The sequence below is a fragment of the Delphinus delphis genome, chromosome 1 (genome assembly GCF_949987515.2).
Source record: "Delphinus delphis chromosome 1, mDelDel1.2, whole genome shotgun sequence".
Taxonomy (NCBI): Eukaryota; Metazoa; Chordata; class Mammalia; order Artiodactyla; family Delphinidae; genus Delphinus; species Delphinus delphis.
Genome location: NC_082683.1, coordinates 149,120,142 through 149,133,469, shown reverse-complemented (window position 1 = coordinate 149,133,469; position 13,328 = coordinate 149,120,142). Strand labels below are relative to the sequence as shown.

General features: G+C 39.6%; 1 protein-coding gene across 2 annotated transcripts in view; it reads left to right on the top strand.

Annotated features, from left to right (window-relative positions):
* Positions 1-2,219: 2,219 nt before the first annotated feature.
* Positions 2,220-13,328, top strand: part of CR2 (complement C3d receptor 2) — a 34,329-nt gene continuing 23,220 nt past the window's right edge. The window contains exons 1-5 of one of the 2 annotated variants that reach the window (XM_059995460.1): positions 2,249-2,306; positions 8,537-8,716; positions 10,069-10,168; positions 10,596-10,681; positions 11,251-11,649. In XM_059995460.1, the coding sequence (XP_059851443.1) occupies positions 2,249-2,306; positions 8,537-8,716; positions 10,069-10,168; positions 10,596-10,681; positions 11,251-11,649 (823 nt within the window). Of the gene's footprint in view, positions 2,307-8,536; positions 8,717-10,068; positions 10,169-10,595; positions 10,682-11,250; positions 11,650-13,328 lie in introns of both variants that reach the window. The other variant, XM_059995459.1, reaches the window with a different exon arrangement.

Below are 13,328 nucleotides of genomic sequence, written 5' to 3'. Positions count from 1 at the left end.
TGAACTTTGAAGGCATTATACTAAGTGAAACAAGACAAGCAGGGAGAGACAAATACTGTATGATCTCATTTATATGTGGAATCTAAAAAAACTGAACTCATAAAAAGAGAACAGACTGGTGGTTGCCAAAGGTGGGGGGTGGGAATCAGGGAAAATGGGTGAAGGTGATTAAAAGGCACAAAATTCCATTTATAAGATAAGTAAGTTCTGGTTATACAATGTACAGCAGGATGACTATATTTAACAATACTGTATTGTATATTTGAAAGTTGCTGAGAGAATAGATCTTAAAAGTTATTATCAGAAAAAAATTTGTAACTATGTGAGGAGATGGATGTTAACTCAACTTACTGCGCTAGTCATTTGCAATATGTACATATATCAAATCATTACGTTGTATACCTTAAACTAATACAATGTTATATATCAACTATATCTCAATAAAACTGGAAAGAATTAAAATAAATATATCAATTACCCCCCAAAATTAATCTCATCCAAAAACACCCTTACAGAAACTCTCAGAATAATTTTTGACCATATATCTGGGCACTCATAGCCCAGTCAAGTTGATATAAAATTAACCATCATAGTATCCAACAGGATATTGTGGAAGTAATACAGTGTGAATTCTGAGAATAGGTTTTAAATGACACTGAGGCTTCTGCCTTTCTCTCTTGTTCTACAGGAAGCCAGCTGCCATGTCACAAGACACTCAAATAGTCCTAGGGCAAGGTCCTCTTGGTGAGGATATCCGGCCTCCAGTCCACAACCATGACAGTGAGTCATCTTAGACTTGGATCCTCCAGTGTCAGTCAAACTTTCAGATGACTGTAATTCTGGCCAATGTCTGCACTGCAACCTCCTGAAAGATCCCAAGCCAGAACCACCTTGCTTACCTTCTTTTAAATTCCTGACACCCAGAAACTGTGTGAGATAATACATGTTTATTCTTGCTTTAAATTAATAAGTTTAGGGTAATTTGTTCCTATGCAATAGATAACTGATTTAAAAGTCATTCTACAAAAATAATTGCTGTGTACTCTTCAAAAATGTCAAGGTCAGGAAAACAGAAAAGACTTAGGATCTTTACCAGATTAAATGAGAAAAAAGACAATCAAGTGCAATGCATGATCCTAGAATGATCCTGGACCAGAATAAAAGGAGGGGTGTGTTCGTGTGTGTGCACGTGCGGGCATCCACCCGCCCGCATGTGTTTGCTATAATAAGGAATATTAGATGATTGGAGAAATCTGTACAATCTGTCCCTTATGTAATATGTTAATTTCCTCTTTTTGATCATTGTACTGAAATTGTGTAAGACTATGCTCTTGTTTTTAGGAAATACATACTAAAGTATTTAGAGGAGGGGTATCATGCTTGTAACTCATCTCGAAGAGTTCCAAAGTAAAAAATTATATAATTATACTTATGTACACATATAAATTATATGTGTATATATCTAGATCTCTCTCTATATAACTATACTATAGCTATTTATCTAGAAATAGAGATGGAGAATGATAAAGAAAACACAGTAAAATGTTAACATTTGGAGAATCGAGTGATGGGTGTATAGGGATTCTTTGTATTATTTTTGCAACTTTTCTGTAGTAATTACTTCAAAAGAAAAAGAAAAGAACAGCAGAGCTGGTTTCTGTTCCTAAGTTTCCTTTGTAAATAAACGGTTTTCAAACGGAGGGTTGGAAACATTAATAACTTTTGAAATGAATTTAGCGAATCCAAACCAGAATTTTCAAGAGAGAGGGGGAGGGGAGTGAAGGGGAAGGGAGGGAATGGGAGGAAAGGGGAGGAGTGGAAAGGAAAGGCGTTGATAATAGAATGGAACAGAATAGAATAGAATGGAAGCGAGCGTTGTACATTAGTAAAGCCAGTACTATTTTGTTTCAGTTCTCCAGAGAGACAAAAGTGGATGCACTGGGTGGTGTGGTCAAAAACGTTGGAAAGCCACTGCACTGACGAGTAGAGTCTGAGCCAAAGACTGAATCAGAGTTCTTCTGCCCGCCCGCCCCCGGCCAACCCCTCGCCCGCTCTGCAGCCCTCACCGCGTGGTCCCGCCCCCAGCAGCCAGCAGGTGCGCTCTCAAGCTAGCACGTGGTGCCAGACACTACTTAAGGGCCCACCTTCCCCTGCTTGCAGCTGCCCCCTTCTCCAGCCCTGTCATCCCGGAGCTGCCGGAGGCTTGCGGGTCTCAGACGCATCCAGCCGCTGGGGCTGCAGCCTTGGCATGGGCGCCTCGGGTCCGCTCTGGGTTTTCTTGGCTTTCGCCGTGCCAGGGGTCCTCGGTGAGCTGGGAATGGGAGCACGGAGGTAGGGACGCGTCTGGGGCTGGGACGGACTCTGTGCCGCGATGCAAAGGAGACAGTCAAAAGTTAGAAGGCGGAGAAGTCTTGCATGCCTCGCTCGCTTTGGGGGACCCCGAGATCTCTTGGTCCTGAACGTCCCCGCTCGCTCCTCCTGGGCTGGGACCACTAGAATTGTAGGCTGCATCAGAGACGCACTATGTGATCTGCACTATGTGATCTGCCCAGCGTGGCTTGTGGCGTGGCGTGCCCGCTCTGTGCCCTGCGGGCTCCCCGCCCCCGGGACTCAGCAGGTGCTCAGCGGTCTGGGTCTGGAGGTCTTTGAGCTCTAACGCCCGGACACGTATCCGAAGCCTACTCGTGCTGAGTGCATGCGACTCCGTTGCATGCTCCGCTAGGCGCGGGAGTTTCTGTGCACACTGAACTCCCTCCTGCCTGGTAAAAGCAGCACAGCCTCCTGCTGCCTTCCCAGAATAAGAATACTGTCTGATCCCCAGGCGTGGTTCTAAACGACAAACATCTGGAGTTATTTAGAAAAGTTGATACGTGAATAAAAACTGCAGTTCTTTGTGTTATTTACCTTCTGTAATGGTAAGAGCTCCAGAAGGTGTCATTAAACGTTTATTATAATTTTCTTCCTTCAGATTGGCTTAATTTTAAAGAAGTATTGTAATTTTTTAAGATTGGAGTCTCTAAGTGATAAGATAGGTATAACTTTTTAATAATTTTCAGAGTACATTGGATTCCCAGTTTATTAAGAAGTTTACTGTATACAGACCTCAATACTGTGTGACTTTTGGCAAGTCATTTCGCTCCCTCGCCTCAGTTTCTTCATCGGTAAAATGAAACTAGAGATAAGCAGCCCTACCCTTACTCGGCTGCCCTGAATATCAGATGAAATTAGGCAAATGAAAGTTAGATGTTGGATGTTACTTATAGATGCCAGTAATAAGACGACTGTCTGGACCTGTTTTGATGGAGTCAGCATTTAAGCTTGACCACGCCCAGCTTGTTAAGGGACAGTGCATACGTTTGTTCTATTACAGCTCACTTTGTCTGCTTCCTGACATTCAACTTTATCCTGACCCTTAACTGAACATTTCCCCAAACCATTATCTTCATCTCTCTCTCTCCTACATGTTAACTCTTTGAACAAACACTTTCACAGCATTCTCTAACACCTCCGTGTGTCACAGTTCCCCACCTGACTTCTTACCAGAATTCCATTCCTTTTTCTAAATTTCAGAGAGGATGCTGTCAATTGAAAGTCAACTTCTTTTCCAGTCCTGTCAATTCATTGTACCCTACAAGGATGCCAGAGCATCCCCTTCCAGTACCAGAGCAGGACCACCCTTTCGGTCATTTAACTCCAGATGCATGAAAGATCAAGTCTACCTTTCTGTCGACTGTCACAGCTAATGTGCTTCTGCTGTTTGTCTTATTCTTACACCAATATTCTAATCATATTCATTATGATTACCTTTGTAACAACCTCCTCTCTTACAGGTAATTCTGATACCAGTCTTTAACTTTTCCAATGGTGAAAACTAAAATTTAAAAACATTTTTTTTTCATTATTCCACTCCCTTGCTCAAAAATCTAAAAGGGCTTCCTACTGCCTTTGGAATTTAAAAAAAAAAATCTGTCTTCAGCCTTTCAATCCTTTGGTAATTGGCTCTCACCTAAGCATGCCCCTCCTGATTCCCCACTGCTTCCTATCACAAATGCACTGCTCATCTTCTTGCCTGACTGACACCCCAAAGTCCTTTGCTCATGCTATACCCACGCCCCCTCCTGACTTTTGCATGATGGTTTGATTTACATATATTGTGGAATGATTACCATAGTAAGTTTAGTTAACATCCATCATCTCATATAGATACAATAAAAACAAAAGAAAAATTTTCTCCTTGTGATGAGAACTCTTAGGATCTACTCTATTAACAATTTTCCTATGTATCATAAAACCATGTTAACTATAGTCATCGTGTTGGACATTGCATCACTAGTATTTATTTTTCTTATTACTGGAAGTTTGAACCTTTTGACCACCTTCCTCCAATTCTCTCTTCTCCCACTCCCTGCCTCCAATAACCACAAATCTGATCTTTTTTCCAAACTTTGTCTTTTTGTTTTTAGATTCCTCATAAAAGTGAGATCATACATTATATGTATGTCTCTGTGTGACTTATTTCACTATTTCACTTAGTATAATGCCTTCAAGGTCCATCCATGTGGTTGCAAGTAGTAGGATTCCCTTGTTTTCTTAATGGCTGAATGATATTCCATTGTATATATTCATCCACAACTTCTTTATCCATTCATCTATTGATGGACACCTAGGCTGTTTCCATGAGTTGGCTATGTTTCCATTTGTAAATAATGCCACTGTGAACATGGGGGTGTAGTTATCTTTTCAAGTTAGTGTTTTCGTTTCCTTTGTATATATCCCCAGAAGTGGAATTGCTGGATCATATGGTAGTTCTGTTGTTAATTTTTTGAGGAATCGTGGAGCCTTTTAAAAATACAGGTTTCTGGGTTCCATCTCACCTTCCAGAGATTCATATGTTTGGGGTGGGGGTGGCCCAGGAAGCTGAGATTTAACAAGCACTCTGGAAAATTCTGAAGCAAGTGTCTTAAAGAGCAAATTTCCTTCTCAGAGTGTTTTCATTTTTCTCCTTTTATCTATTTGCATAAGCCAATTCAAATTTCCTGTGCTCTTAAATTTCACTCTTGCCTTGACTGACTGCCTCACCTTAACCAACACTAAGAAAATAAAATCATCAAGTAGGAATTCCCTTATTTTCCAATCATCTACCTCCATCTGAGATCAGATCTTTTTCTCTCCTCTGGTTAAAACCTGCCAAGGGCTACCCATCACATTAGGACAAAATCCATGCTCCTTAACCTCAACTCCAGGCCTCTGCTTCTCTGAAGTTCTCTGTACTCCTCCCTCACTGATTCTTCTCCAGCCACACTGGCCTTCTTTCTATTCCTTAAATGGAGTCATGTTTGTTTAGCTATGCACTAGGTGTTCCTCTCTTAAAATGCTCTTCTATGGGTCATCCCTTACCTGTCTCCTCAACATTCAGATCTCAGCTCCACTGACACTTTTCTGTGACGCTCTGACTCTTACCTGAAGTAGTCTATTCCCCAGGTCACTCTCTATCACATAACATGTTTTATTTTCCACAGAGCACCTATCACCATATAAAACCTTCTTATTCATTTACTTGCTTGTTCCCTCACTGGTATACAAGTTCTATGAGATCAAGGCCTTTATCTGTCTTTATTGCCTGATGAATCTCAGTACATGGTATTACCATCAACCAAGTCACCCAAGTCAAAAGCCTAAAAGTCATTACTGAATCCTCCCATTCCCTTAGCCCCACATTTAAGTACAACAGAGTCACCCATTTCTCACTGTCTCCTTGTGCTCAAGCTTCATTATTTTGGTCTAAGCTACTATAATAGCTTCCAGACTGCACTCCCTACTTCTGAAAGTAAAAGTCCAGTCCATTCTCCATCCAATTGCCAGACTATATATATATATTTATTTTTATTTTATTTATTTTTTTTTTTGCGGTACGTGGGCCTCTCGCTGCTGTGGCCTCTCCCACTGCGGAGCACAGGCTCCGGGCGCCCGGGCTCAGCGGCCATGGCTCGCTCCGTGGCATGTGAGATCTTCCCGGACCGGGGAACGAACCCGTGTCCCCTGCATCGGCAGGCGGACTCTCAACCATTGCGCCACCAGGGAAGCCCCCAGACTATATTTTTAAAAAGTTAAATCAGGCCATGTGACTCTCTTGCTTGAACTCTCCAGTGTCTCCTACCCAGAATAAGATGGGGACATCCTCCTGTGGACTAAGAAGCCCTGTGCAATCCTACCTTCTGGGCTTTTTAACTCGATTCCATTTCACTCTGATCACTGAGTTCCAGCCACACTTGCTTTCCGTTTATCCCTAAAGCATAGTAAATCCATCCCTGCTGTTAGGCTTCTGCCTAAAATGCTTTTACCCAGCACTTTACCTGTCTGGAACCTTCTTATCCTTCAGTCATAACTCAAATGTCTCCTCTTCATAAGCCTTCTTTAACCATCATAACTGAAGTCATATGCCATCCTGTCCCCTCCTTTTTCCAATGCATTACATTTTGTTACATCACCCTGTTTATTTCCTTTACCTACCATCTATTTATTTATTGGTATTTATTTATGGTCCCTCTCCCTCTATTGGAATATAAATTCCATGAATGTGAGAGCCTTGTGTCTAATGTTCACTGATGCATATTCTGTGCTTAAGACAGTATCTTGGTTCATATGCACACCCATCATTCAAAAATGATCAGATAGACAGGAAACCCAGTGTTATGTTATCTGATCATAATAATTCTCATTATCAATAATAATATTTCCTCCTACCTGCTATCTGACCTAAATTTCAGGGTTATTTTGATCATCTTGTATATTTGTTCTTCATTCATTTCAAATGGATTTCTAAGCCAGTCCAGGTAAATCCCCTTAGACACAAATAAAGAGTTAAATGTATTTCTGTTCTCTAGAAAGTCCTTTGCCTAGTTACTTTTAACATGGTTCAAGGGATGTGTATGTCAATGTTTTGTCACTATATTCTATTTTAGATCCAGTCATGATCTACACTGATGTTTACTCCTGATTTTAAAAAGATGTGAAGAGGGTCCAATGACTCTTAAGAAAATTAATGTTACTTAATGGTTCATAGGCTAACTTTCCCTTTTCTGATATGGAAGAGAACATGATTGCTGGAAATTCTGTCCTGTGACCTGGAATTTTGGCAATATCATTACTAATAAGAGCTGGTGTCCCCCGAGGGAGAGATGTCCCTAAGTCTCATTGAAGATAAAAATTTCCCATTGTTTCTCATCCAGAAAGTATGATTCTTATCTCCTTTCACCTTCTACTTTTTTTGCTTCAAGATCTTGGTTATTTATCGGTCCATGTCATCACTATTGATTAAATCTTGTAAACCCAAATTGGTTTTCAGATTGTGGAAAATTATTTAGGATTGTTCTTATTCACATTGGATAATTACAGGTTAAATCATTTGATTAGGGTGAATTAGTACAAATAATGGCAGGGTCGTGAAGTTGGTCTTCATTGAGGTCAAACCCTGACTTTCCCTATAGAGTCTTGCTGTTTTGAGAAAGTATGCATTTGGAAACATTTGTAGGTGTTAATGGAGGAAACCAAAGGAGTTGAGGAAAGAAATAGGAGACCTACAGTGGGATCTGGGTCCCAACAGTAATGGCTATTCTTAGATCCTGTCCATATGACTTCTCCAACAGAAGTGTTGGGCCACAAAAAGGCTGGGTCTGGCCACAACTTTGGGAGTTCTGTGTTTACCTTTGTGTCAGTTTGTCCATGTTTGTTCTTTGACTTGCACCTGTATCAGTTTCAGATTTGTTTGAAAAAGGAGATTTATAAATTTGATATTCAAATATACCACCATTCTGGAGTTGAAACTTGAACTCTCTTTCATACCTAGAAAAATTCTTTTCCAGGTACATCGTCAAGTATCTGGGTGTTACAGTTTCTTACCCATCTCCTAGAATAAGATTTGTTTCATCTTCATCATCATCATAATTATTTTAAGTCACAGAGAAGTGTCTTGAAAAAACTGGCTCCTTTTAGCTGGTACCCATCAGGAAGTATTAACTCTTTTGGGGGTATATTACTCTACTAGGTTAATGGAATAAAAGAATAAAAAACAACCCTATTTTCTTCTTGCTAGGACCTAAAGGTTTAATGACTAAGATAGTAATGTTAATTCATTAAAGTAATTTTAGAGGATCATACATGTGATGAGCTTTCAAGGTCTGATATACTTGTTTCCTGTGCTTTTCCAGAAAAGTTTTTACTTATAAGGTTTTAGTTTTTATTTATGAGGTTGTAAGAAGATAGAACAACTCCAGGGCCTTTATGGAATTTTATTAAAAAATGATTTTCTCCAGCTCTTCTTCTGAAGTCTATCCTAAAAAGCCTTTGAACTCCCGAGCTTATTTCTCTTGCATTCAATATGCATTCATACCGCAATATCTTCTTTGACCCAGAAAATATTGACATCTTGGGTTTACTGTCTAAAGATCAAAGTTGTCATTGTAACTGGTGACAAAACAAGCCGAATAGAGATTTTAGTCTCTCTTAGTTTTGATATTCCTGTGGTCTTTGTCTCTAGGTCAGTGTAAGTTCCTGCCAAGGTATCCTTTTGCTAAGCCTAAAATTCAGAGTGATCAGTCTGAGTTTGCTGTTGGGACAACTTGGCAATATGAATGTCTTCCTGGGTATGTCAAGAGGTCATTCTTTATCACCTGCCTAGAAACCTCCAAGTGGTCAAATGCTCAGCCAGTCTGTAAACGTGAGTAATCAGTAATAGAAGAATCTTTGGGTCTATAGCATGTCTCTATGGGCTAACCTATTATTTTCAAGATAAAAGATGAGAAAGTTAGTAAGTAATCTCAAATGAAAAGGGCTCCTAGGTTCTCCATGTTTTCTTTTACTCCTAAGGGTATTAAGTATCAGGTATTGGGGTTAAGTCGCACAGCTGGCCAACCCTGTTTATCCTATAATCTTCATGACCTTGTTCTATGGTCTCTGTACTGTGTTACACTGATCTTAGAAGTTAGTATACAAGGAATATTAGTTTCACCTCATATTAGTTTTCACCCAACTCAATTCAAGAAATATTTTTGAGTAACCACTGGGTATGAAGCGTTAGGCTAGATGGTGGGGCTTGGAAGAGATATAAAAATTAATCTGCTAGTCTCTGTCATTGAGGAAGTCCTCTGTTATTTGTAAAGACTGATTTTTAAACAAATACTGTACTATGGTGTAATTTCTTTTATTTATAGAGATAAAATTTTATGATATCATAGAGAAGTAAATAATAAGTACTATCTAGAAGGATAGAGAAATCTAGGCATTACAGACAGAGGAAACAGCATATGCCAATGCATAAAGGTATGGAAGAATATGATGTCCCTGGAAAACAGAAAAATTCAGAGTGGTTAGAATATAAGGTGCATGATGAGGAATAGTAGTTGATTAAGTGTATTGGAGTTTAAGTGTGGTGGGCCATGCATTCTTTTCCAATAAACAATGGTAATCATTGTAAGTTTTTGAAAGTGGGGAGTGGCGTGACCACATTTGTACTTCTGAAAGATAATGTGTGCAGCAGCATAGAAGATGTGCTGGACCAATGGCGACCAGCATTAGAAAGGTAAATTTTATTACTCGATGATCCAATGAGAGATTATAGTGGTGGCAAAATAGTTGGCTTGGAGAGAGATTTCTGGAATCCAGTCATGAAAACTTGGTGATCTATTGAATTAAGGACAGGGGGTAGAGAAAATGAGTTACAGGTAGGAAATGATGACTGTGAGTTTTTTCTGTTTTAAGCCATAAGACTTGGTAGATGTTGCCATCAACTGACAGAATATAAAAAGGGGAAATAGAGATTATAAATTATGGCTGACTACAAATAATGTTTGCATCCATGCTCAGAAACATAGACTACATGCATTAAACAAATAGTGTTATGGTGTTGACTGATCCTTTGGAAGACAGAAGTTTTGTAAATGCCCCAAATTTCTTTGAATAAACATAAGTAGACTACTCAGCAAGTCCAGTCAGGTTGGAATTTAATGTAAAACACAAAACATCCTCCAAATCCCAGTCCCAAATCCTGTTTTGTCTTGTTCTCCCTTATAGGTAAATCATGTGTGAGTCCTAGAGAACTCCTCCATGGCTCTGTCCTTGCACCCAGGGGTATCGTGTTTGGGTCAACAATTACATATTCTTGTGATAAAGGGTGAGTCGCCAGGAGACATCTCCAGAGTACATGGATATTAGAACACTAGTTTCAACCCGAAATCACCCATCTTCCAAAAGAGAGCTGAGTAATTGCCACCCACCCTTAACCATAGATAAGTAAAAAGAGAATCACCTCTCTGATCTGCTCCAGAGGCAACTCTTCAGGATTACCTAGTAGAGAGGATCCCTAGAAGAGAAAAAGATTTGGGCTATTCTTCTTCCAATTTTAAATCTTCAGTGTTACTGACCAGGAGGTCAAGTTTCATTTGTCTTTAGGTTGTTGAATCTTTTGTATGAGTCCTTAATCTGTCACCATTATTTGTCATATATGATATTCTATTCTTTGCCATTCTTTCAGTGGGAAAAGAACTAAGCTTTCCTAAAATGTCCAGCTGGGAGATGATCACTCATCTCTTTGTCTTTAGATATCGACTCATTGGTGACTCCTCTGCCACATGTATTATCTCAGACAATATTGTAACCTGGGATAAGGAAATGCCTTTTTGTGAATGTGAGTAGAATTTTCCCTTTATTGCACCTAGGTAATTCCTCTTGTCCCCCTCCAAAGAGAAAGTGGGCATCTACACATCAAAATAAGTACCCAGGTGGGTTACACTTGGCTTGAGTAGTTCTGAACACAGATCTGTGGTTTATCTTCTTCCATGCCCCCAATCCCATTACACATTCCTTTGCTTATTGTCTTTTGATGATACATTATCTCATAGTGAATAAGTGCTCAAATCTAAAATATGCCACAAGATTACACACTGCCAACTTTAATCCATGCAAAATGTTCGCCAACCTAGGTGCCTTTTTATAACAGTTTATCTGTACTTTGGGGTTCAGGACTGGTGACCAGATCAGATTTTTGTGGGTTTTTATCAGGCCAGTTCTGTGTATCTTCCTACCTTGCTACTTCCCATTTAGAACCATCTTTGAGATGAGGATACAGAATTTCAATAATAGGGGTTAATTGTAGGCTAAGTGGAAGTTTGGTTTGCAAGAGTTAAGACAAAATTCCCAGAAGGTATAATATTTAAATGCCTTCTCTCTTTTCCTATGTACCCCATCCTCCCCAAGCTATTCCTTGTGAGTCACCCCCAGCCATCTCCAATGGAGGCTTTTACAGCAGCAGTAGCGAGAACTTTTACTATGGAATGGTGGTTACTTATAAGTGCCATGTTGGACAGAATGGGAAAAAGCTGTTTGACCTCGTGGGTGAAGAGTCAATATATTGCACCAGCAAAGACAATCGAATTGGCATCTGGAACAGCCCTCCCCCTCGGTGTATTCCTGTAGTCAAATGCCCAATTCCAGAAGTTGAAAATGGAATTATGGAATCTGGATTTAGACGCTCATTTTCCTTAAATGATTCTGTGATGTTTAAGTGTAAGCCCGGCTTTACCATGAAAGGCAGCAACACAGTATGGTGCCAACCAAACAGCAAATGGAACCCTCCACTGCCAAGGTGCTTCAAGGGTGAGTTGGGCTGAAACTTTGGGGACATAGAAATAAATTGAGACTTTGGGAGGAATAGATACATGGTACCTATGAGAAGAGGAGGATAAAGACAGTGTATGTAGTTGGGTATCCTGGTTAAAGAATTTAAAAGTAAACTTTGAAAGTAGTATCTAAATGTTGAAGAGTTGGGAAATTTACTATATTCTGGGACAGTGCTAGATATGCATTAATGTAGGGGAAATCAGAAGACATTTTAAAAAAATGCAGGTAGTACCAGAGCTAATGATCAGAGATTTTAATATGATTAAAATCATATGTGATTGCCAACAAACACATGAGATTGCCAACAAACACATGAAAGAATGCTCAACATCATTAATCACTAGAGAAATGCAAATAAAAACTACAATGAAATATCATCTCACACCCGTCAGAATGGCCATCATCAAGAAATCTACAAACAATAAATGCTGGAGAGGGTGTGGAGAAAAGGGAACCCTCTTGCACTGTTGGTGGGAATGTAAATTGATACAGCCACTATGGAGAACAGTGTGGAGGTTCCTGAAAAAACTAAAAATAGAACTACCATACGACCCAGCATTCCTACTACTGGGCACATACCCTGAGAAAACCATAATTCAAAAAGAGTCATGTACCAAAATGTTCATTGCAGCTCTATTTACAATAGCCAGGAGACAGAAGCAACCTAAGTGTCCAACAACAGATGAATGGATAAAGAAGATGTGGCACATATATATAATGGAATATTACCCAGCCATAAAAAGAAAGGAAATTGAGTTATTTGTAGTGAGGTGGATGGACATAGAGTCTATCATACAGAATGAAGTAAGTCAGAAAGAGAAAAACAAATACCATATGCTAACACATATATATGGAATCTAAAAAAAAAAAAAAGATCATGAAGAACCTAGGGGCAAGACGAGAATAAAGATGTAGACCTACTAGAGAATGGACTTGAGGATACAGGGAGGGGGAAGGGTAAGCTGGGACAAAGTGAGAGAGTGGCATGGACATATATACACTACCAAACGTAAAATAGATAGGTAGTGGGAGGCAGCCACATAGCACAGGGAGATCAGCTCAGTGCTTTGTGACCACCTAGAGGGGTGGGATAGGGAGGGTGGGAGGGAGGGAGATGCAAGAGGGAAGAGATATGGGGATATATGTATATGTATAACTGATTCACTTTGTTATAAAGCAGAAACTAACACACCATTGTAAAGCAATTATACTCCAATACAGACGTTAAAAAAATCATATGTGATTAGATTTTATTTAAATGAGGATAAAATAAACTCTCAATCCTATTGGCCAGGCCAATGGGGGAAATGGGCTGATCAGAATTTGATTCAAATTACTATAGGTATTATACATTCTCCTATTGAAAAATGTAGGCTTTATGGAATAAGGCTAGAGTTAAGATCAAGTCACTTCCCCCACTCCGCCTTTCTCCCCTACTCTTATTGAGAAGTGCCTGATTTACTAAAAACCTGGCAACATTGGGAGCACCTCCCATAAGGCTCAGAAACTTCATCAGTGGTTTGGGAAGCAGGAAGAAAGAGGAGATTTTTGGTGGTAAAAATGCATTATAATAGTTTGATTCCCTTGGCTACAACATTAATGAGAGTATATCCATTTAAATGAAATGGGAAAATGATGAATGGGAATAATGTTTC